Source organism: Psammomys obesus, unplaced genomic scaffold (genome assembly GCF_907164565.1).
Source record: "Psammomys obesus unplaced genomic scaffold, mPsaObe1.curated_primary_1811, whole genome shotgun sequence".
Lineage (NCBI taxonomy): Eukaryota > Metazoa > Chordata > Mammalia > Rodentia > Muridae > Psammomys > Psammomys obesus.
This window is the reverse complement of record NW_026586173.1, coordinates 8,827,070-8,852,721: the sequence shown is the minus strand read 5'-3', so window position 1 is coordinate 8,852,721 and position 25,652 is coordinate 8,827,070. Positions and strand designations below refer to the sequence as shown.

At 39.2% G+C, this 25,652-nt stretch overlaps 1 protein-coding gene across 1 annotated transcript in view; it reads right to left on the bottom strand.

Annotated features, from left to right (window-relative positions):
- Positions 1-1,744: 1,744 nt before the first annotated feature.
- LOC129672147 (beta-galactosidase-1-like protein 3) overlaps positions 1,745-25,652 on the bottom strand; it is a 45,248-nt gene continuing 21,340 nt past the window's right edge. The window contains exons 10-20 of the mRNA XM_055601426.1: positions 15,530-15,614; positions 13,202-13,339; positions 12,585-12,671; positions 12,016-12,116; positions 11,053-11,193; positions 10,672-10,743; positions 10,097-10,175; positions 9,566-9,653; positions 9,172-9,283; positions 1,991-2,107; positions 1,745-1,864 (exon numbers count right to left, since the gene is read on the bottom strand). Of these exons, the coding sequence (XP_055457401.1) occupies positions 1,799-1,864; positions 1,991-2,107; positions 9,172-9,283; positions 9,566-9,653; positions 10,097-10,175; positions 10,672-10,743; positions 11,053-11,193; positions 12,016-12,116; positions 12,585-12,671; positions 13,202-13,339; positions 15,530-15,614 (1,086 nt within the window). The 3' untranslated portion in view covers positions 1,745-1,798. The remainder of the gene's footprint in view (positions 1,865-1,990; positions 2,108-9,171; positions 9,284-9,565; positions 9,654-10,096; positions 10,176-10,671; positions 10,744-11,052; positions 11,194-12,015; positions 12,117-12,584; positions 12,672-13,201; positions 13,340-15,529; positions 15,615-25,652) is intronic.

Below are 25,652 nucleotides of genomic sequence, written 5' to 3'. Positions count from 1 at the left end.
GGGTGAAGCAGAGCATAGGGAAGCAATAAAAAGCAATCTCTCTGTGTCAGTGGGCTCCTATTTATACCTTCTTAAGGACCACACGAGGATGTGTGTCCAGCTGAAAGGCTAGAAAAAACCAAACCTCAGCCCCCACACACGAGACAGTTTCCTATTGACAAGGATCATTTGCCTCTCTCGAGGCTGCTATCAGCTCTAGAGAAAGCATTTCTGCATCCCACACTTGGAACTACAACAAAAGCATACCCACATAAACCCACCAAAACTTCCGCTGAGGTATGTAAATAGCCCTGTAACATCTGAATTTTGTATTTTTAACTGTCCAGTGCAAATGCATATTTATAGTTATTTCATACTGCTTATAAAGGAGAAAAAGTCAAAGAAGAAATGTGTAGTATTTAAAAAGAAATGTGATGGATAAAATACAAAACCAAAGAAACAACCTCTTGAGAGCTGAGATTCAGTTACGCATGCATGATATTCTAGCTATTATGAATTACGCCCATCTCCCTCCCTTATGCTACTCTACCAATGTTTTTATAAACTATTTCAAACCTAGGACTCTAGAATCTCAGATAATAACAGCTGCTAGAGCCTTCTGATTCTCACAGACTGTTTCTTACTTTAAAAGAAAAGACTAGTGACTAGACAGGGCTCTGCCAGTAAGTGTGCACTGTTCTTGCAGGGAACCAGAACTCTATTCCCAGAACCCATGTTGGATGGCTCAAAACTACCTGCAACTACAGCTCCAGGGGAATCCAGCATCCCTGGTTTCCAGGGATATTCTCACATGTACACATACACACACACACACAAAAAAAAAAAAAAAAAAAAAAAACAGTGAAAAATCTTTTTTAAAAGACTATTTGATCAGCATAATTCTTCTGGATTTTCATTTTTATTGAAACTAAGTAATACTTTGATAATCAAAACTGGTATCTGTAAAAAGAAGTGGTTTCTTCCCTCCTTGAACATCCGACTTGCCACTTACTACCACTGCTTGAAGTCCATGGGCCCTATGACAAACAAGGTAACAAGGTCTTGTAAAGGGTTAATGGTTGGAAGATGGACCAGTGTGTTCTTTACATAAGGGAATATGTTGGCTTCAAATGGTGTGATTTGAGAAGATTGGTTGGATTATTCATGGATGTGTACTAATCTCATCGACCCCTGCGCACGGTAAGAGGCCCCACTATACCCAGAAAATCAAGAAGGAATAAACTATGCTGGCTCAGTGTCAGGCTTTGCAGTTACATATTTATGAACCAAAACAAATTACTGTCTGATCTTTGATTGGATGCCATCCAAGAGATCACCATCAAGACAAACAGGACAAAGAAATGCCTAAAGACATTGATCATTGACCTATTTTTTTCTTCTCCTCCAATACACACACAGGCACACACACAAGACCATGCATTTCCAAGTCACTATTTCAATACTCTCTTTTGCTTAATCTCCCCTAAATTAAAGATAACTCTTTTCCTCCCAACTGAGCATGAGATAGCAGAAATTAAATTTGTTTTTATTTTGTTCCTTTTTAAAAACACATCTGGACAGAGAATAAGAACCTACTAAGAATTAAGCATTTAACTAGATAAATTTGTTTATCAAATATCTTGAAGATTATAGCCTAAAAATAGTAATTAAATGAATAGTATGGAATATGTTACAATTTCTCTGGGTATTTAAGTTATTTTCATATTTTTCTGAGGGTAATACTATATTCAATATTCTTAGAGCTAAATAGTCTGAGTATTCTGTAATGAATCCAACAATTGAGGATGAGCTGTGTGTATTACAGCTGGGGTTTGTTTGTAGTCTGGATGTAAAAACCCTTATTTATCATCTCAAACACGACGATCTGGAAGGAAAGAAAACTGGGGGTGAGAATAGTCAAGCAAGCTATATAGAATGAAGGAAACACTGAAAGTTAAGAACAAAGACCCATCTAAGTTATGACACCTCAAGGCAGGGTTGGGTAACTCACTTCATTATCTTCTGGATGAAGCCAGGGACCAGGAAGGTACAGTGTTCGCTGAGGTCCAATGCTGTGATATCTGCCAAGATTGCGTCCATTGATGAACACAAACCCATAAGTCCAGTTCTGAAAGGAACGGGGGTTTGAGAGATAAAAATATAAAGAGAAAGCAAAACAATGTGGTGAAAGAGCAAGAATAAGGAGACCAGTGGTACTCAGTATGAAAGCAACTTAGAAGAGAAAACATCTAAAATTTCTTCCCCACAGTCTGAGAATAAGAAAGAAGACAATGGAGCCAGCCCTTTCCTGGAGATGCCACTGAGGCACAGTTGAATGATGTTTGTGCTACATTTTTTTAAGCAGGGATTTTCATTTCCAAAATAAGAGCAAGGTAAACAAATAAAATGTGATTCTAACAATGATGGGCAAAGCTACACATAGTCTTTTTGTTTTTATTATATTTTTATGTTTATTTTAGGTATGAGTATTTTGTCTCAATGTATGTATGTGCACCTCACATGTCTGGTTCTAGGTGAGGTTATAAGAAGGCATCAGATCCTCTGGTACTGGAGTTAAACAGTTTTGAGCCACCATATGGGTGCTAAGAACCAAACACAGGTCCTCTGAAAGGGCAGCCAGTGCTTTCAATTGCTAAGCCATTTCTCCAGGCTGAACATAATCATCTATAATTTACTGGAAATACATCAAATAGTTGCAGAAAAAAATATTTAGGACAAGAAAACAAAAAGACAAGGAGGCTTCCTAGCGGTTCTGTTCCACTAGGGACATCTTATACAAGGAGAGCAGCTGAGAACCTAAATAGAGCCTTTCTTAGCATCACAAAGGGTGAAAATATAATTGTCAAAGAAGCTCATCAAATAATGTACTCTCTGGGTTGGGACTCTAAGGGACTATACCCTAGAAAAGGATGAAAAAAATATATACTTCATTCACCAGAGGCATTAATATGTGAGCAGCTAAGTGACGTAGTCACCCTAAGGAGCAAAATTCTATTTGATTCCAATGTCGTGTACACTGTAAAGCCTTCCTAAAACCATCTGAAAGACCTAAACACAGGTTTATTTAGATAAGGATAAACAAGATAATCACAGTTTTGGTAAACTCAAGAGACCACTAACTAATGTTCCCACATAGGGTCTACTGGACATAAGTAAGTCATTTAATTTACATTCATATAAAAATATTAAGTGGTTATTCTCTGAGACCATGTACATACAGGTAACATATGGACTGAGCAGGTTACATTTCCATATTTATGAATATATATACTCAACAATTTTAAAAAATAGGTCATGAATTTGAGAGAAAACAAGGGGCGTATATGGGAGGTGCCAGAGGGAGGAAAGGGAAGGAGGAAATTATGTAATTGCATAATCATTTAAAAATATTATTTTGAAAAGGCTTAGATTTTTGCTAGTGTTGATACAAATGGTGGTCCCCTTAAGAAAAGTGGTGGCATCTCAACCTTTAGATATCTCTTTGGGGTTAGTTGCCATGCTTAAGCACAGTTGCTTAAGCTTCGCTATTCAGCAAGAGACAACAAAATACTAGTTACAGGGCAGCCATGGGTAGTCTGAACACCATACTAGGTCTCTAGTGTTCTGGAAACAAAGCTATCTCTGACTAATAAGTGAATAAAGGTTACAGTACCATTCTCAGTCAACAGACTCACCCCCTCCCACACACACACATCATTTTACTATAAAATTCTGCCAGAACCTTAATCCAGGCACTCTGTTACCTGTTTCCCAAGAACCTCTAATGTGTGATTGTTCCAAGCTAATAACTAGCTACATCAAGCAGAAATAAAAAAAAAGTTCAGACTGAGCTCTGGCCGAGTAAGGAAAAAATATATAATTTATAGATGGACCAGGTCTATGATTAAATGTCAAGCTGGTTACATAGTGGTCTCATTGTATGTGAGCACTGAGGCAAAAAGTCTTTGCCACTAGGCAAAAAGTCTTTGATACAAAAGTCTGAGAATAACTAAATGCCAACAAGACACTATCCAAATCAACAAAATCAGAAATGAAAAGGAGACATAACAACACACGCTGAGAAAATCCAAACAATAATTAGGTCTTACTTCAAAAGCCTATATGCCACAAAATTTGAAAATTTAAATGAAATGGACAATTTTCTTGACAGATTCCACTTACCAAAGTTGAATAAAGATCAGGTAAACAAATTAAATAGTCCTATATCCCCTAAGAAAATAGAAGCAGTCATCAAAATTTCTGAACCAAAAAAAAGCTCAGGACCAGATGATTTCAGTACAGAATTCAACCAGACCTTCAAAGAAGAGCTAATGCCAATACTCTTCAAACTATTCTGCCAAATAGAAATGGAAGGAACATTACCAAACTTATTCTATGAGGCCACAGTCAACTTGATACCTTAACCACACAAAGACCCAACAAAGAAAGACAATTTCAGAACAATCACTCTTATGAACTTTGATGCAAAAATACTCAATAAAATACTTGCAAAACAAATCCAAGAACACTGAGACTTATGGCCAACTGCTGGGCAGAGTGCATGGAATCTTATGTAAAAAGTGAGTAATAGTAAGATCTGGAGAGGACAGGAACCCTACAAGGAGACCAACAGAACCAGAAAATTTGAACACAGGGGTCTTCCCAGAGACTCATACTCCAACCAAGTAAAAGGCATGGAGATAACCTAGAACCCTTGCACAGATATAGCCCATGGCAGTTTAGTGTTCAAGTGGGTTACATAGTAATGGGAAGAGGGACTGCCTCTGACATAATCTGATTGGCCTGCTCTTTGAACACCTCCCCCTGAGGGGGGAGCAGCCTTACCAGACCACAGAAGATGACAATGCAGCCATTCCTGATGTGATCTGATAGACTAAGATCAGAAGGAAGGAGAAGAGGATCTCCCCTATCAGTGGACTTGGGGAGGGGCATGCATGAAGAAGGAGGAGGGAGGGTGGGATCGGGAGGGGAGGAGGGAGGGGCTTATGGGGCTTATGGGGGATACAAAGTGAATAAAGTGTAATTAATAAAATAAAATTTTTTAAAAAACCCACAACAGACCTAGAGTCTGCTGCTTGTGGATTCAGAAGTAGAACTATCAATTACTTCTCCACCAATATGTCTGCTTGTATATAGCCCTGCTTCCCATCATGATGATAATGAACTAAACCTCTGAAACTGCATGTAAGCCCCAATTACATGCTTTCTTTTATGGGAGCTGCTGTGGTCATGGTGTCTCTTCAGAGGAATAGAACAATGACCAAGAGAAGTAGCTTAACCCAGTGTGTGCAAGACCTTTGCCTTAATCATTGTTCTATTGCTGTGAGGAGACACCATGACCACAGCAACTCTTATAAGAGAAAACACTGAACTAGGTGCTTGCTTACAGTCTCAGAGGCTTATTCTCTCGTCATCAAAGCAGAGAACATGGTGGCAGGCATGGCAATGCGGAAGAATTGTTAGAAGCTACATCCTGATCCATGGGTGGGGGAGGGAAAGACTGGGCCTGATGTGTGCTTTTGAAACCTCAAAGCCCACCCCTAATGATATGCTTCCTCCAACAAGTCCACACCTCCTAATTCTTTTCAAATAGTGCCCTTCCATGATTACTAAGCATTCAAATATATGAAGTCATGGGAGCCATTCTTACTCAAACTATCACAACCTTATTGAATACTCATTCAAGCATAACCCCCTGGATTTATTATACCAGAGTAAAGAGAGCACAGAACCAATGTACTAGAGAGAGGATAGTCAATTTTTTGGTGGAGGTTTGTATATACCGTATACGTGTGTATATATGTGTATGTGAGTTTAGAGATCTGAAAAGTTTGGCAAACTTCTCTGTTGAGGCGTCTGATGACAATTCTATCTACCATCCCAAGAAAGTAAACATTGACCCAGCTCATCAACATTGGTCTTGAGAATTAAGAAAGCCCTCTTAATATATGCCTGTGAACTAGAAAAATAGATTCTAGGATACATATTGAAGAACATTTTCTGCCCTAGTGGGGGCTCATGAACACATGATATAAAACTCTAAAGAAGATACCTAATGATAAATGGCCTGGCCCATTTCTGCTCAATAGTGAAGGATAAATTCCTTGGCCAAAGTAGTACTCGATAACCAAATCCCTTTAGACTCTATTCAGGCTCATCAAAGATAATACATGCTATCACAACTGCCTCTTATGTTTTCATTCCCACTTTTTCTAAACTTAAATTTCATTTTTTTAAAAATTAGAAGACAGCCAGGGGTGGTGACTCATGCCTTTAATCCCAGTACTCAAGAGGCAGAAGCAAGTGGATCTCTATGAGTTTGAGGCCATTCTGTTCTACAGAGTTCCAACACAGCCAAGGCTGTTGCAGAGAAATTCTGTTTCAAAAACAAATAAACAAAGATTAGAAGACAGGCATCCTGGTTTTTAAAATAGTCCTGAAAGTACCAGAATAAATATCATTGTCTGGATTGTTCTGGAGACTTCAGTTAGGAAGCCTATGAATATTTGCATATGAGACATACAAAGTAAAGCATTTGAAATAAAACACATTCATGAGCAAGCTCAGTTTAATATATATGTTAATGAGCATGCTCAGTTTAATGTCACAGTTCAGTAAGAAAGGATGGTGAACACATTCCTAGGCATGACTTCAAGGTCATGGGACACATGTTTGAAATGTTAAAAGACACACTTTGGGGCACAATCAGCTTATGTCATTAAGATGGGAGACAAAAGCACTTCTAGTTATGATGGGCTTCTTTATCTCAAAAAGGATTTTGCTCACCCATCAAGGGCATTTGTCTCATTTAGCTATTAACAAATTTGCCACTCTTGCCCATCATGCCAAGATTTGTTGCTCTTCACTCTAGAGGGAAGCTATGGCTGGTTAGGTATACTGTATAAAAGGATAGAAAATTAATTTATTATTACTATTATTATCATTCTAATGTAAGCTAAAGTAAGGCTTAGGATCCCTCAGACCTCTCATAACACTATAATTTGTTTCTTCTGTATTGTTTTATTACAATACCTATATATTTATACATACATATCGACTTAAGGCATATCTAGTTATGATATAAACCACAGTATTTGAGGTTATTTTTAAGAAGAAGCAAGCAGAAATCTTGGAGCCAAATAAGTTAAAAATGTAAATAAGAAACAGGGTTGAAAGTATCGACAATAGATCAGATCAAATAGAATTTCTGAACTTCAACACTGATCTTTTGAAATATTCCAATGGTCGGGGAGGAAGAAGGAAAGAGAAGGTAGAGACAAAAAAAAAAACGAAGGAGGAGACAGCCCATTAAAATTATGAAATGTCGGTAAGCAAAGTGTTCATATCACAGTAGAAATGGAGATGAGAAGAGGCATTGAAACCTACTTGGTAAAATAATAGTAAAAAATGCACAAATATTGGGAAAGACTCAGATAACCAGGAAATTCCAAAAACCTCAATTACATTCTCCCAAAAAAAGTTTCCTCTGGAGCATATTATTAGCAAACCAACAATCCTTCAAAGAGAATTCAGCATCAGTAAGAAAATCACCAAGCAGCACAGAAGAGAATCTTCAACAGAATAGCTGTACATTTCTCAGAGGGAAACTTGCAGGCAGAAGTGAATGAGGTGACACATTTAAAGTCCAAAAGGGAAAAATATGCCAACCAAGAATACTATACCTAGAAAATTTGTCTTTCAGAAATGAAAGAACAGTGAACCTCCCCAGGACAATTGAAAACTAAGGGAATACAACAGTCACAGAAGAGTAACAAGAAATGTTTGAATTCTTCCTCTAGAAAAAAAAAATATGACAACTAAAATCAGAAATGCTACTAATATGTAGCATTCTCAGATACAGTAAATGTATAGAAGAAGAAGATGAAAGACCTAAACCCAATTTTAAAAAAAGCAATTGAAAAGTCCAGTGTGGCAGTTCATGTCTGTATTCCCAACACCCAGAAGACTGAGCCAGGTCAGGCATATTGCCACAAATTCAAGCTAGCGGGAAAAAAAAAATAGCAAGAAGTGGATAAAAGATACAATAAAGATTTTAAAAAAAACAATATAAATTATCAATGGAAGTACCATTTGGTTTTTGGAAAAGACTAAATTCACAAGCCTTCAGAAGACTAATCAAGAAGAAATTTTATGTGTTACATATTTAATCACACTTAAATATAAATATTGGCAAACACAGATATGAAGTGGAATGTGGAAAGTTTGAAAGAGAGTCTGCCATTTGTTCTGTAGATGTTACAATTGTTTGACTTTTTCAATTGTATTTTCATATACTTTCTAACTAATGATAAATTAGGATGATTGAGAAAAATCATACAGCTTATTAGAAGTAAAGAAGGGGTGAAAAAGGCAATTGTTCCACTAGGTATATCATGGCTTTGCTTAAGATTTATTTGCTTTAGGTTTTTTAAACATTTTTATTTATATATATAAATATATATATATATATATATATATATATATATATATATATATATACTGCTTCTCTAAGATTTTGTATACATTCTGACTATGTTCAGCCTCCCTCCCTCAACTCTCCTCACTGCCTCCCTTCCCACTAAACTACAAGCTGTTTTCCCCCGATCAGTGTCAATTTGTGTTTCCCAAATATTAGTGGACGTGTTCCCTTCCACTGGATCATGATAGAATTACCAACAACTCCCAAGAGCTAGGAATTGCCAGGAACTCCTCAGCTAAAGGAGTAAAACTTCATGCCTGACTACTTCTTCATGCTTGGGTTTGCACAGCTCTTGTGCATACTGTCACTGTCCCTCTGAGTTCATATGTCTGTCCAGAGACACTGTGTGCTTGCAGTCAACCATGCCTCTTGAGCTCTTTCTGCCACCTCTTCTGTAATATCCTAGAGTCTTTAAAAGAATATGTGTGGGACTAAAGAGGTGGATGGGCAGTTAAGAACCCATACTGCTCATATAGAAGACCTGAGATTCAGCTACCAGTACTTATGTCAGAGAGCTCACAACTGTTTATAACCCAACTCCAGGGGCTCTGACTCCCTTTCCCAGCCCCCTGGAGAGGCTATGCACATTCACATGTATGCAAACAAACGTTATACATAATTTTCAAAATAAACTATATCTTAAAAGAAAACACACATTTACAACATCAGAGAAGAAGAGGAGGCTCACTTACTGGTAGGTCCAGGAAGGTGTCCTTGGGAGAAAAGCCAACGTTCAAGGTTCCCCAGTAGAAGGCAGGGCCTATGTAATACTCTGGAGCAAGCCTCAGGGTGGCAAGGCGGAGCCTGGAGAAAGGGTCAAAGATGAGCCTAAGGAAAACTTTTTCCAGCTCTTCTTCCAGTAATGACCCAACCTTCTATCACAGAGATCAAGGCTCCATTGACATTGAACAGTCACTATTAACATGGCAAGCAGGACACCTATTCGATTCTAGTGCTGAAGTAAAACATCTGATAACTGGATGTTATACCCCCTCAAGTGTCTAAATCTTGGGCTTTTCTCCAGCAGAGTAGAAATTCATTACCTCTCCAGTCCTCAGTATACATTTCAGGTAGGTAGGAGCATACCTGTTGAAGAAACTCATCTTCATGTCCAGAGAATAAATGGTGAAATTCCTCAGCAAAACCTTATTGATGCTAATAAATTCATTTAATCCTGTGGATGGGAAACAGAGAAGAGACTGGCAATGAGTTCTGGATATTCACCAAGATTGGGGACAGAGAAATAAAGATTATATATGCATTCTGTCAAGAAATATAGCCAAGAGATCAAATATTAAACTGACATATTATTGTTTGAATGTTCTTGTTGTATGCTTTCACACTACTAAAAACATTCCCCATTTTTCCTAAAAATAAGAAAAAACTGAGTGCTGATCTAAGATGGGCCAGCATCCAACATAGTTCTTCTGCTTTCCCACCACAGATAACAAAAAGTCAGAACAAAGGAGGAGCCACAAAGCAACATCATCATTCCAACGACTGAAGTAGGCTACTTCTCAGGGGGTCATTTCTGTTCTCTCAACCCCAAAACATCCCCACTATGAGCATCAAGCAAATGAAGAGAAGTTTTGCTTGTCTCTCAGAACCAAAGCCTACCTTTCTGCTCATTTTGAATATTCCATGAGAAATTGATTCGGCCTTGATTCTCAACCAGGATCCTCAGAAGTTGACAGCCCTGCTTAGCAAATGAACAAAATAGCCCCTTAGATCTCATATTCTAGGACCCATTCTTTTTTCCAAGTCCCAACAAACTTGGTGAAGAAGTTTAGAGCCCAGCAACTCACATTTTACTTACCCACCCCTATCCTCCTACCACCACACGCACGCACGTATGCACTCACACACACAAACCCCACTGTGCTCCTATCCCATACTTAATCTGCTCTTTCCTTTTTCCTGTTCTGTTAGAACAGGAAAAAATCATCTTTCATCCTGGTTTTGATCAGCAATTCAAACAGGAGCCAGGGGTTGAATCAGACCTAAGGAGAACTCACTCTCGCTAAATAATCCATCCTCTACGTCCTTAGGCCACCAAAGCTCCCTTAAGATTATGGTCCTACACACTTCCTGGTACAGTCCTATGTGAGATGAAATAGCACAGTGGGAACACAGAACCAGGCTGCTCATAAAGGGGCAGACAAGGTTATCTCCTGGACTGTGGCATCACTTACCTGGATTTTAGGAATATTCAGGATTTTCCTATGCTCATCCAGAATTCCTATACTTATATTATTCAAAAACACCTACAAAAATAGAGCCAACATTACATTTGGTCAATAGGACTACCTGAGGAACCAAAGTTTCGACAGATGGTGGTCATAATGAAGAGAAAGGCAGGTATTGACTTTAGCACTCAGATGACTAGAAGTTGAACAGGACTGTGAATTATATCTAAATAAATAACAAAAGTCTATTTGATTTGACTCTATGTTTCGTATGATTACACCATATTGGTAAAATAAATACTAGCATATTGTAAAGTGAATCTGTTGCTACACTCCTCAATAACAGAGGTAGGCTACACACAGCCAGAAATATCTGCTGGTGCCTACCTGTGCTGAATCATGAACTGAAGCAAGGAGGCGGCCCCCAGAACAGATGGAAGTCTCATAGAGAACCAATCCAAATGGCTGACCACTGCCATTGTTTATCGGAAGATTCTCCATGGTGACTGGAGTGTATAACGTGACAGGCTATGATGGAGACAGGGCAGGAACAGAAGACAAAATGAGGAGAAGCCACGATCCTTTTCCTAAGGATCTTGTCACTATTTGCTGTACCACACAGCAGTCCTCAAAGATTCCTTAAATGAAAACAATCACACAAGAGGTGCTATGACAACACTTCTATGATAATTTACTGTCCAAGAAATTCAGAGAAATATGGCATTATAAAGACCTCACTGTATGTAATCATAAAACTTAACCAACAGACTAAGCAAATGTATTGCAAAATAACCGAAGATGAGAGAAGAATTTTGAACTCAGCATACATTGACTTATGTGGACCACTTACTGTTTACTGCTTCTTGTCTAAAATAGAAACAGTGGAGGTGAAGTCAATATAAATTCAAGAGTTTGGTCTCTACAAATAGGACAGGTTTCTCATTTAGAGGGAGAGAAAACATGGAATTAAAAAAAAGTAAAGCCTAACTAGTGAGTAATGAAGAATATTGCTTTCATGGATCCATAATCAGAGATTTTCCACTGTGAATCCTATAATAGCATTCATCAATTGAGGTCTTCTAAGCTGGGAGTAGAATCCTAAGATAGGCTATCCTGCTATGCCTCTTTTCTCATGCTAATTCTTCAAGTTCTTTACCATCTTCTCCAAAGGAACAGGTAGTTCTTGACCAATAATTCCAGGTTTAGAAACAATGCCAAATAAAATAATTTTCAAACTCCTCCATAAAAAAGTTCCCTGAAAGAATATCTCTTCTAGGACCTACATCCTTCTCCTATGTTTCTCCATGGTCTCACCCTCCACCCCAATGCTTGTTCCCAAGAAGTTCTCACCTTATTTAAGTATGGTAGAGTATCAAACAGTGGTAAGTAGAATGATGGAATCACAGCGGGATACACAGTCTTGGGAGTAAGGCGAGGCAATGGAGGCAATGCTGCAATGAGAATGAGCTAGGGTTAACATTCCTTTCTCTAAGCATTTCCAGAACTCTCTGTAGCCTCTGTATCCAGAGACAGAAAAAAGAGAGACAGAGAGAGCTTTATTCCAGGATATAGGAGTACTTCTCCAGGGGATATAATTTGAGCCATTTTGCATCCACACAGATCTGGTAGGGACAAATATCTAGGAAACATTGATTCCTGGTAGGCAACATACCTAGCAAACACATAGTAAATATGTGTACCTGGTAGGAACATCATAGAGAAAGAGGACTAGGAGAAAGCTCCATGTTTTATCTTCTGTGATGCTGGCTCTTCCCTCTGTTCTAACCCTCACTGGACAGCTAATTGCATGTATTTAGTTAACATCAAAATAATAAGTTTTCTTTCTGCATATGTAGTTGCTAAGCCACACACAATGTTATGGATAGCCCACAAGAGTGCTATCCTCCTGTTGAGATGACAAGTACCTGAAGAAGATGCAAAGAGTTTCCGGAGCATGAAATACTTCTCGGTATAATCTCCAGCCTCGGTCAGTACAGCATCATAGTCTACAAGATAGAGGTTCCTGTTTGGGCTATGCGGTCCTCCACAGAAGGCCCTACTACAACACAGGGATGTGTGAAAAGCCAGGTCCACCAAAGATGAGCTAGAAGGCACACACATCCTCTACCTCTGGCATATTCTATAACAGGCTGGGAGGTGGATGTGGAATGTCAACCTGGAAACATTCCCCAAATCCTATCTAGAAACAGGGGGCTCATCCTGCCCTTTCACTTTCTCAGAGACACTCCTGTTCCTTCAACCCATCACCCTAGTCCTGCCTAGGTAGCTCTGAGAGCCCTGGGGTCAGTGCACAAGAGCAAAGCAGAGCATTTAGATCTGGGAAGCCTGACTGCTAGAATGGCAGCCGGCTGGGCAGCATAAATGTCAAAGAATAAAAGAAGCAGATGAAAAGCCTCAGTACTCAGCACAGTTTGCTTGTTGAGACCTCATGATATAAGAGCATAATTCTGGAGTCTCCTCCCAAAAGCTGTAGGACCACCCATCCCAGAAAAATAACCACACCATTATCACTTGCCATAGCTAGTCACAACAGCTAGGTGTTGCGATTCCTGCCGGGCTCCATTTATAAAACCAAAGTTGGTTCCACCGTGGAACATATACATGTTGAAGGAGAATCCACACTTGATAAATCTAGATACTGTGTGTTGAACATCTGTCAGGAAAGGAGGGGTAAAAACAGAGGGAAGAGATCGTAGGTGAAAACTACCATTTCCAGTTCTATCCACCACAATCAAAATCTTGTCATCTTTTTTACCCTTAAGTAGGTAGAACTATCCAGAACCACTCTTGAAGACAAGCAAGTCCTGAAGTTTCTAGTTCTTCTTCTTCTTCTTCTTCTTCTTCTTCTTCTTCTTCTTCTTCTTTTTCTTCTTCTTCTTTTTCTTCTTCTTCCTCTTTTTCACTATAGCTTTCATACAAATTACCCCAAACCACATATATTAAATGATAGCCTAAAACTCTTGTATTATAAATATCTAAATTTTAAAATTATTTGCAAATACCTAGTATGCTCTCATTCCTACATTCCTAGGACAATGTCTCTAGAGGTGTTGAGATAAAAACATCACATCATTTTACTGTGTTGTGGCTGTTTATAATCTTTGGTCACAGAAACTTCCATCTTGCCAGCATATTTAACACTACACTTTCTTCCCTCTGGGTGCCATTGGAAGTGGGAAGATGGCAGCTCAGCATGGGTCTCAGCTTTGGCTGTGCTCTTTACTGTTTATAAGACCACACATGGCTTGTTATCTCTCTCAGTTTTTGCTTTGCTACCAATCAAAAGTAACTTACCATCACTCTGTATAGAAATAATGATTCTATGCCCAGATACAAGTGATCACATGTTTGTTGCTTGGTGACATTATTGCTGGTGATGGTGGCCAGGTTTAGGGGTGACACTGATGTTATTTTTATACGGTCTTTAATGGTTATGGTGGTCATGCTTTCCTTGGGTTTCATTTTGGGTTTTTTTTTTTTCTGTTTTACAGTTCAAAGCTAACCATTGTTTGTTTCTCAGTCACCAATACTTAGGTAATTCTCCCATTTCAGTACAATGGAGATTTTCATATAGCTGTAACAAAATACACTCGTGGTAACACAGCTTTTGCATGAATGGAAATTGCCTGGCATTGTTCTGAGTGACAGCATTAAATCTTTTCAACAATCCTAGATTCCCTCCATTCTTTGCTTTTGAGGGGTAAGGACTTTTTACATCTTATTTTACTGAGATGTGGTCTTTGTATGCCTTTATGAGTGTCTTGATGGTAATTTGCTATAAGTGTACAAAATGCAATAATCAAACCAGGATAAGAAGTGTGTCTGTCTGGTTAACCATTGATCGTTTTATGCTAGGTCTTTATAGTCATCTTTCTTATTCATTGTGAATTTCTCACAGATTGTCTTGACAGGTGCTTGTCTCACTAAGGACAGAAAGCCAGATCGAACATCTCCCTTCTGACTGCATTTTGGGGCTCCTTGCTGGGCTTCTTCCCTTCTCTCGTCATCTATCTCAGTCTCTAATAACTACCATTCCACTCCTTTTCTACAAGGTCAACATTTTGTCTTAATTTCCACAAATGAAAGAGAAGTCATACTTCTCATCCTTTAGCTGGTAACCTCACTTCACACAGAGAACCCCAGTTCTACCTCTGTTGCTGCAGATGGCAGAGTTTCTTCTTTGATGACTAGATAATACACCATTTGGCATTTTTACCACGTTCTTTTCATCCATTCATCCACTGGTGGGCATCTAAGTTAAATAACCCAAATTGGGTGGTAGACAGACATTTTGACTCAGAAGCAAAAGAAATCTGCCTCAACTTGCATAGCTCCTGCTGAGGCATTGGGATTAAAGTCCTCATCTCTGGCCCCAGGATCCAAGTTCTCATCTCCCACGGCTCATGGGCAATGAATAATCACTACCACTTTGTTGACAATGCCATAGAGCCATCCTTTCTAGAGATAACTAAGACATCCTGCAAAATGTTCCAGAATCATTTGTAGGAATTCCAAACTCCCCGAGACACTTCGATGTCCACCTTTCCTAGCTAAAGAGAACTATTTCCCGCCTAAATCTCTCTCTGAACTTATTTCATTTCAGCAAACAACTGAGAAATGTGGGATTCATTTGCTGATTCACTCAAGTGTAAGATTGTTATTGGGTAGGTATCTAACAATTTGTGCTCAGAAGGTCATCTTCAAAGCATGGCAGTGCTTGCAATTAGCAAAGATTGGATGGATATTTCTGTCTGCACAGACATGTCAATAAACAAAGCGCTGTGTGAATGATCCTTGGCATAAGGCCTTCCTGACTCGGAGTTAAAAACTACGATTCACTTACCCTTTGCATTTTTAGCATGGTGCATACTCCCCCATGTGTCATACCAGCCAGTCCAGTACTCCATGATCATAATGGGTTTATCAGTCTAGAAACAAGACAAGTCAAAAACTAAGTGTAACAAGAAAAAATAAACAGAATAAGGTGACACCATAAGTGAGAACACCAACAATGTTTTCTACCTTTATCCCAATTCAGAGATTTTCCTGTTTTTATACGAACTCTCTTACTCGTATAATTTTTATTTCTAACAGCACCTACTTGTATTTTTTGCTAACAAGCTACTATGTAAAGATTTTAAATGTTCATGTGTTTATGAATTATATCTTTTATGACAATAAAATAATTATCAATACATCAAAATGGCTAGTAATTATTGAACTTTTTCTATTCCGAGGCACTGAGTGAAGCATTCTATTTGAGTGGTTCTATGTAACCATCCCACAGTGATAAACCAGCACTCCTATTGGACAAACGAAACAGAGGTTACTTCCAGCTTAGGCTACTGTCCAGCTCAGCTCAGCTTGGAAGTGCTAGAGCTTGGATTTGAACTGGCATAGCTCCTGTAATCGCATTCCTAACCAATGCACTGTGTTGTGGGTGTGAGCGCAACAGCCTCGTCAGCACAAACGATACAGAAATCTATTAAAGTCATGTATTTCCCAACTCTCCAGAACCTATTTTTACTTAAAATGTGGACATACCTTTTACAAACTTATTTTATGGATGTCTAAACTCTTGATCAAAATACTTTCAAGTTAATAACTACATTCATTCCATTTCCACTGGCATTCTCAAATCAGTTGAACAACGAAGGCTCTTGTTCAAACAGTAATGTTTTAACAGCAAGCCCTGCTCTTGGGAGAAATGTTTTAAAATTTTGTCTGCACATCAATACTCTCTTTCTCTCTGTCTCTCATACACACACACACACACACACACACACACACACAATACTAACTAAAAGTCACTGTGTGTGTAATATAAGACACACTAGAGCTCAGAAAAATAGGAGGTACATTACACTATTGTAAATGGATAAATTTCTCAACAAAATACAATATACAAAATGCAAAAATGGATTTCAGTGAATAAACAAGAATGGAAATAATACAAATTATTTTCATTGCCAGCAACAGTACTAAGGCAGAAATCAAAAAATAATGATGTAGTACTGAGATGGCCTAGCAGGTAAGGACTCTTGTAATCAAGACTGATGAACTGGGGTCAATCCTCAGAGGTCACATGGTGAAAGGGATAACCAGTTCCCTCACCTGTATAGTATGGCATGAACACACACACACACACTAAATGTAAAAAAGAAAATTAAGAATGACTGGGAAGTCCCCAAAGATTTGGTACTTTAACAACATATTTTAAACATGGAATAAAGAAAAGTCTCAAAAGAAGTTTTAAATTTTTTTAAATAATTTATTTGATTTTATTTTATGTGCATTAGTGAGAAGGTGTCAGAGCACTTGGAATCAGCATTACATAGACTATCAAAGCCGATGCTGAGCCTCATGGCCAACTGTCAGGCAGAGTGAATGGAATTTTATGTAAGAAGTGGGAAATAGTAAGAGCTGGAGAGGACAGGAACTCCACAAGGAGAGCAACAGAACAAGAAAATTTGAACACAGGGAACTTCCCAGAGACTCATACTCCAACCAAGGACTATTCAAGGAGATAACCTAGAACCCCTGCACAGATGTAGCCCATGGCAGTTCAGTGTCCAAGTGGGTTACCTAGTAATGGGAAGAGGGACTGCTTCTGACATAATCTGATTGGCCTGCTCTTTGATCACCTCCCCCTGAGGGGAGAGCAGCCTTACCAGGCCACAGAAGAGGACAATGCAGCCACTTTTGATGAGAACTGATAGACTAAGATCAGAAAGGAGAGGAGAACCTCCCCTATCAGTGGACTTGGGGAGTGGCATGCATGCAGAAAGGGGAGGAAGGGTGGGATCGGGAGGAGAGGAGGGAGGGGCTTATGAGGGGATACAAAATGAATAAAGTGTAATTAATAAAAAAAAAAAAAAAAAGAAAGGAGAGGAGAATCTCCCCTATCAGTGAACTTGGGGAGGGGCATGCATACAGAAAGGGAAGGGAGGATGGGATCTGGAGGGGAGGAGGGAGGGGCTTATGGGGGGATACAAAATGAATAAAGTGTAATTAATAAAAAATAAAAAAAGTTTAAAAAAAGAAGTTTTAAATTTTTTTAATTCAATGGGAATATAATATAGCAAAATTAGTGTGATGTAAATATAGGAAAACTGATGTTCGGGAAGGGCAGGCATGCATGCAGAAAGGGGAGGAAGGGTGGGGTCGGGAGGGGAGAAGGGAGGGGCTTATGGGAGGGTACAAAATGAATAAAGTATAATTAATAATAATAATAAAATATTTAAAAAAACTGATGTTAATAAAAATTTATATGAAGAGAAAATTGTAATGTAAATTTTAACCAGAAACGAAAAGTAGGTAAATCGAGGCAAATGCAATCCAAAGAGGCAGGGAACAAAAACTACTCTCCAGAAAACCTCAGGGCAGATACTAATTTAATAAAAAAAAAAAAAGAGAGAGAGAGAAAAGATGTAAAGATGTCAACAAGATAATTGGCTGGGGATGCTCTATTTGCTTCCCTCCATGAAAACTAAAATTAAAATAAACAAAAGAGACCGTGACCGTATCTTACTGGAATGCTGGATAGGAGGTGCAGGAAGCATCTGACAGAGACATTGTGGAATGTGACTGCAGACAGCCCTGTCGTAGGTGTCCTTGGCTTGAGCAATAGCAGTGCTCAGCAGGTGGCTTTGACTCTGATGATAATTGCAAAGTATACTCCTGTTGAATCAGGAGCACTCATATGTATGTGACTATCAAATCGCAGCTCTGTGCATAAATTTCTACATTCCTTTTTGTCCTGTTTTCCTTATAAAGTGGGCACAACGGTACCTACCACAGTGCCCTGGGAGAGTTGGAAAATAGTGAACACCTAGTACAGCCCCTGGCACATGAGTGCTTAGCCAATGTTAACTACTCACAGAGTTTGAATATGAAATCTCCCCCCACCCCCACCCCCATGCTCATCTGTCAAATGCTTTGTCTCCATCAGGTAGCATTGTTTTGGGAGTTTCTGGGAACTTTTTGAGGTGGGCACTCTTAGCGGAAAGAGGGTTGAGCACTTTCAAATATTTTTCCCGTGGCCTCATCCTATCTCACCTTCAGAATCCTGTCTGTTTTGATGCTCTACCCAAGCACATAAGGCCAAGCAAGCAAGGACTGAACCCTCTAAAACCATAAGAAAACAAAAAGCAACAACAACAACAACAACAAAAATCTTTCTTCCTCAAGTTGCTTATGAACTAATATTCAGAAGCTGTATGAGGAAAAAAGGAAGTGATCCAAATGGGATTTTGTCCCAATGCCTGGCTGAGCTTCCCTTCTGATCTCTCTCGGTATATGATGTTAACAGAGTAGGAGGAGCCGGGAACTAACCACCTCCTTCTCTGGTCCTTCTCACAGTCTTTCAATAACCCATCCTTTTATTTATGAGTGTGACCTCTAACTCAGATTCAACTTTAAATTCCAACAAAAAGAGGAGAGGCTTCATTCAGCAGCTGATAGAAACAGATGCAGGGACCCACAGCCAAACAATAGGCAGGGCTCAGGGAGTCTTGTGGAAGAGTGGGAGGAAGGATTCAGGGAGTCTGAGGGGTCAAGGATACCACAAAAAGACCTACAGAATCAACTCATCTGGGCCAGCGAGGGCTCACAAAGACTGAACCACCAACCAAACAGCTTTCATGGGCTAGACATAGACCCCAAGCACTAATGGAGCAGATGTGCAGCATCATGTTGTTAGGAGACCAAGAGGAGTAGGGGAAGTCTCTGACTCTGTTGCCTGCCTTTGGATGCCTTTCCCCTAGCTGGGCTGCCTTGGTCTGGCCTCAGTGGGAGAGGATGCACTTAGTCCTGCTGTGATTTGAGGTGTCAGAGTCAGTTGGTAGCACTCAGGGGCCTCTCCTTCCCTGAGAAGGACAGAGGAAAATGAGGGGAGAGCGTGACAGGGCAGGACTGGGAGGAAAAGAGGGAGGGGGCTGAGATCAGACTGTAAATTAATTAAATAAATAAAAAAGAAAAGGAAAATAACTGAGTTGCACTCAGGAAAAAAAAAAAAAAAAAAAAAAAAGACCTGCCAGGCATAACAGGAATAACTCTCAAAGGAAAGCATGACAGGAGACCACACTCCGAAAAAAACTCTGCCTGGCTGTGAACACTCTACCCACTGTCCCATAAAATCCCACAATACATAGCCCTCTCTCCCTGAAGACAGAGATCTGAAGGAAAATTGCTCCATTTTCTGCAAGCCAAAACTTGAATCAGCCTATTTCTCTCACTCTTCTCTGGTAGAGCAGTAAAATACCATGTTCTGGTAATGTTTTGATGGAGCCAACCATGAGAAAGAGCCTAAGCAGCATAGTTCCTTTCCATTCCCACTAGGGGACCAGAAACCATTAGGGAAGAATAGACCCAACTGCTCACAGACAGCCCTGTGCTGCAGGGGGTGGGGGTTGGGGATAGCCTAGCAGCTCCTGGAAGACACATTCTATCCCAGGGTTCTCCTTTCGTTCTAGTCCATAGTTTCTGCAATCAATAAATATTCACTGGTAGAAAGAAGAGGGATTGGGCTTTTGACATGAGGTGGGGGGTGGACACGAGAGAGACACAGACCCAATGACAGGGACAATGAGGACATGGAACAGGACACAAGTCGACACACACTCTAGCTTAAACCTTGGGCTGTTTGGTAGCTACTTACCTGTTTCATTTTGTTAGAAAAGACTTTATTTGTTGGTTTTGTTTTTAAAGTACTCTGTTCATTTGGCTATCTGGCTTTCCTCATTAGCTGATGAGTTCCAGCCTGGGGTTCTTATGTCCATGTTTGAGGCTTAACCCACTTTTTGACCTTGCTTGGGTCACTCTGTGTATGAGCTGGCACGAGACCAGTCATTTCCAGTGCATGAGGTTTGGGTAGTGGTTCTAGGTATTGGCAGATGCTCTACCAGTATGAGCTATAAACCAGAGGGTGGCAAGTCTCAGGTATTTCTATGAAGAATATGCATATGTTTGGTTTAGCTGTTTGTCTTTTTCTTTCTATAACTTGTTTCCTAGGATGTGTGGTGCAGTTTCAGTACTAGCTGGGAACCACACCTTCACTAACTGGGCAAATTCCTGTTACAGGTCTGTGAACAAGAAAGAGCAGCATATTATCCAAATATGGAATTAGTCAACGTCTGCGTCAGACTCTGGTGGCTGATGGCTTCCTAAAGGTTCTTTAAATTGTCGTATCATTTCTTAGAATCATTTTGTCAAAAGTTAGATCCATGGGATAAAGCTACTTGTGTATAAGCTTTCGTGCTCTTGTTTCATAAGTACTCTAAAAAAGAAGCTGAACTAAGGCATCTGGCAGGAGTAAAAGGCTTTATTTCTCTCCTTAGGAGAAAGGGGAAAATGATGACACTGACTTCATGTGTGTCTTTAATTTGTTTTGGTTTAGGTGTTTTGTCTCTTTAAATCCATCTCCAGTTAGTGTTGAACCCACAGCACACCTTAACGTTTGAATTACCAGTGGAATCACCCTTACCATTTGAAATGTTTTCCCTTGAAAACCTAACAAAGTACTCAGTGTGGATAAGACTCATTCTATTTTGAGGCAAGACAATACCTTTAACATAGAACCCAATCAACAGTTGGAATGAGAAGGACAAGGCAGCAAGATATTTCTACACTTAGAGTCCAGTCTCATCTCCAGATGTGTTAAACTAATCATACAAATAATTTACAAAAAAAAATAGCCGATTTGCCTGTCTTTATTTTTATTGTTTACACCCTACCTGGGCAGACATTCAAACTCTTTTAAATATTCTACAAACTGCAAAAGAAAAGAAAACAGAAAACGTTAGTAACAGACAACCAAGGTTAGGGAGAAGCATAGCAACCCCACCAAGAAAATCCTGTAGACACTTGATACCAGAGGCTACAACCTCAGCAGACTCTACCTGTAATCTAAACAGCAGGATAATGTTAACAGATCAAGCAATGCATTCTGAAAGGGGTGAGCCAATGACTAGCTAATAGAAGTTTCAAGGAAATACAAGAAATGCAATAAATAAAAACAAGAACCCTACAGAACTTTAAAAAAATACATTATCAGGTGTGTGGAAAAGCATGTTAATGCTGACCCAGGGAATATGATAATGGTTGGCATCACCTTTATAGGATAAAGTAGCTCTGATAGTCACAGAAGACACAAAAAGTTGGATATGGCTATAGGACTGAATTTATCTCACTTTGTAGGTATTGATTTCAAAATATACAATGCAATAACCAAATAATATAGAATGTGAGAAAAGGAAAGAAATTGATGAGGCCCATGTGGAAATGAGAATGTCTGGGTCAATGTGCATATTACAAGGAACAAGGACACTAGAAGCATAGAGACCAAAAATTAAATAAAGTGCTAGAAACAAGAGAAAGAAAAGACAGAACAGTAAATCAGAAGATGAGTGAAGAGCCCAGGTGTTCCCTAATATTTTGGAGCCAATTCAAATTTTCCACAGGAATCCTCAGTGCAACCAACAGTGGGAAGTCAAATTATGAAGTTTCACTTGGACACAAACTCTAATTATACTGTTCTCAACACAAAATAGTTCAAAATGATAGAAAATCAGAAGTAACATGAGAAGTAACTGACTTTTTCCAACCTGCAGCTGTCAACTGGGAAGCTGGACGAAACCATATTAAAATAGCATCTCTTCCACATGCTAGAAATCCCAGCTCTATTAATGGACACAACTAATTGTGTAAATTAAACTCTCCAATGACTTTCTCTCTGAAACGATAGCAAATTCACCCACAGGTCCCAATTAGGAAAAGCCATCTGCTTGCAAATACTACTTGTTCTCACTGAAAAGACAGCCAAGGAACTTTTGTTCCTATGAGACCTATGAGGCAGTAAAGCCATTTAACTAGATGGGACCCCTAGTTAGGTATCAAGTGCACAACTAGTTAAATCTGATTTTAAAATGATAATTACAGGGTCTTGGAAGAAGGAGGGGGTCCCTCAAATAAGAGGTTTTAGAAAGAATTCAGACCATATTGCAAATTTTTTAATTATGAACTAATCTATCATGCCTATTGGCCTCTAACACTCCAATTCTGACAGTTAAAAATCCCACACAAATGAATATGATTTTTTTTTTAAAGATTTGAGAACTACAAAAACATTGCGTAATACACTCATTCATTCCACCATGCCAAATTTTCAATGAATGTTATTCTGGGAAACAATGGATGTTTTTTAATTTGGGTCCTTCAGGATTGTTTGGGGGTTTATTTCTTTTTGGTTTCTATATGTATTTGGTGAGCTGGTTTTAGCTTTATTTAGTCTGGATTTTGTTTGTTTGTTTGGGGCATTTTTATTTTTCACTTAGTTTTTTTTTTGTTTTGTTTTGTTTTGTTTTTTGTTTTTTTTTTTTTTTAGTTTTGTTTTTACAACACACTCAAAGACAAAGCCAGAAGATTGTTCTATGCTTTTGAATACAATGATCCAACACCAAAGCCTCCTTCTAATACTCCTGGGCTATAGCATCTCAGAGTTTCACATTTTCTCCTTGTTTGCCCTCACAATACCCACACAAGAGCAAGCCAATTGATAGTCCAACACAGAGGGCAGAGGGGCCAGGAGCCCCCAGCTGAAAGGCTGACAGTCGATGACAGCTGGGGGAAAGACAGTCCTGTTTCTTTAAGGGTATGGCCTATGGAAGGTTAGCCAAGCACCAGTGATCACCACCACACTGCCTACCGCTGAGTATATAGGCCACACAAATTGGACTCCACAGTTTATTTTTAAAAACACACACACACACAGAAAACAACAAACAAACAAACAAAAGAGGACATAAAGTTAGAAGGAGGTGAGCTGGGAGGAGTTGGGAGGAGTAGTGGGGGAGGTGAAGGTCATCAAAATACATTGTACCTATGTATGAAATTTCTAAATAATTAAAAAAATTCCCCTGCTATCTTTAGCAATATTTTTGCTGAAGACTTTGGAATTCTCAGAGACTGTCTACTTTGGGACTTCTTTCTCATCAGGTATTAATACTATTGAAAGAAAAATGAAGATACTGGCTGACAACCAATGAATGGGAAAATAACGGGTTTCAAGATGGTGGGAGAGCCTTCTAGAAGTGATGAAACAACCTCGACAATTAAATCTTGCTCTAGGAAATTCTTTCCAGGTTTGGAGTACCAAGCTACAATGGAGGTGGTTAAACCAATCCTTTGTTTCTGAAGTCACTTAAATAGTGAGTAAAGATTTTCAAATAAACTAAGGATTATATTCATCATGGGCATCCTGATTCTCAGTGTAGCCTAGAGTCTATCAAACTATTTGTGCAGACTATATTTAGGAAAAATGAAAAAGATGAAGCATTTGCTTAATCAGGCACTGGTGGGGCTGGAGAGATGGCTCAGCAGATAAAAGCACTGGCTGTTCTTGCAGAGAACTGGAGTTTGTTTTTTAGCACCTACATGGCAGCTCACAACCACCACTAACTCCAGTTCCCAGGATCCCTGCCCCCTTCTTTTCCCTGGAGGGACTACACATAGGTAGGGCACTACAAAAGCAAAATAGTCAAACACAAAATAAAGATAAATAGAACTTTAATTAAAGAAAAAGACACTGACTAACCTTTTCAAAATACCCACTAAGCATTACTTATGGCTCAGCTATGGATGAGTATGGTACCACAAAGCAGGCCTAAGCTGCTTTAAAATTACATTAAAAAAAAAAATTTAGAGTGTTGGGAACAAGCAAAAGAAACTTATTCTAAGTACTACCATTTCGTTTTCAGACTCCATTTAATCATAGGTAGAAACTAAGTTCAAGGTCCCAGGCCCTAGGGGAGCTGGGGACTTCCCAACAGCTGAACAGCTTCTGTTGTAAGGAAGCAGTTATCTGAGTGCAGACATCTCAGGGACAACTTGTAAGGAGACAATTGTCTGAGTCCAGCCACTTCAAGGACAACTTCTCCATATTGCTGGCAGGGTCAAACTAAGTTCATGATCCCAGGCCCAGGAACCTACCCCCATCCTGACTGATGGAAACTCCCTTATTCAACCCCTTATGTCAAAATATGATTGGACAACTCTACAGCCATATCACCCTCTTTTGCTTTATGGTTTCATTCTTGAAATATGCTGTATAGTGTCCCTTCAGGGTCACAGTTCAGCTCCTAAGTCTGTTCTGTGGCACTGATCAGTCAGTAGCAGCTTGATTTTAATAAATTTTTGTTACCTGCATTGACCTGGTGTTTGAGTTACGTTGCTTTAAGTGGACCCCACAATATTAGTCTTTATGATAGTCTTTCCACCTCTTAAATTACAAAATGAAGCTGGGATTAAGCAGGATGGATTGCAATTAAGCCAGGTACTGATGTCTTTTCATTAGTCTGCACTCTGGGTTTTCACATCCAAAGACTAACCCATTCCATGGCCCTTTTAACCACTAGGTAAGATGTTGATAAAAACCTGGAAAGCCCAAAGTACTGACAAACAGCTGGCTAAAAGTTGAACAGGGGACCAGTGAGACAGCTCAGTGGGTAAAAGAACTTGCCATGCAAGCCTGGTGACCTTGGGTTGATCTCCAGAACCCACATAAAGGTGAAAGAAAAGAACCCATTCCACAAAGTTGTCTTCTGACCTCTACACATGCACTGTGATACATGAGTACCTGCCTAACACACACACACTAAACGTTTTCTAAAAAGAAAAAGTAGAAAGGATTCTATGTTATACTACTAATTACTCACCCTCACTGACATTCTCATAAATAAAGTTCTATATTCATCACTACAGAATAATTACACCCCACCAAAAGAAGACACTTCTAACCTCACCTCAGAGCCTTCCTGGACCTGCATGCTGAGGGAGGATCGTACATGTTTATTCCAAAAATAGGATAACTGACCTAAGTTATCTCCCCCATCCTCAGCTAATATGAATGGTCCTACAAAAAGGAAGAAAGAAAGAAAGAAAGAAAGAAAGAAAGAAAGAAAGAAAGAAAG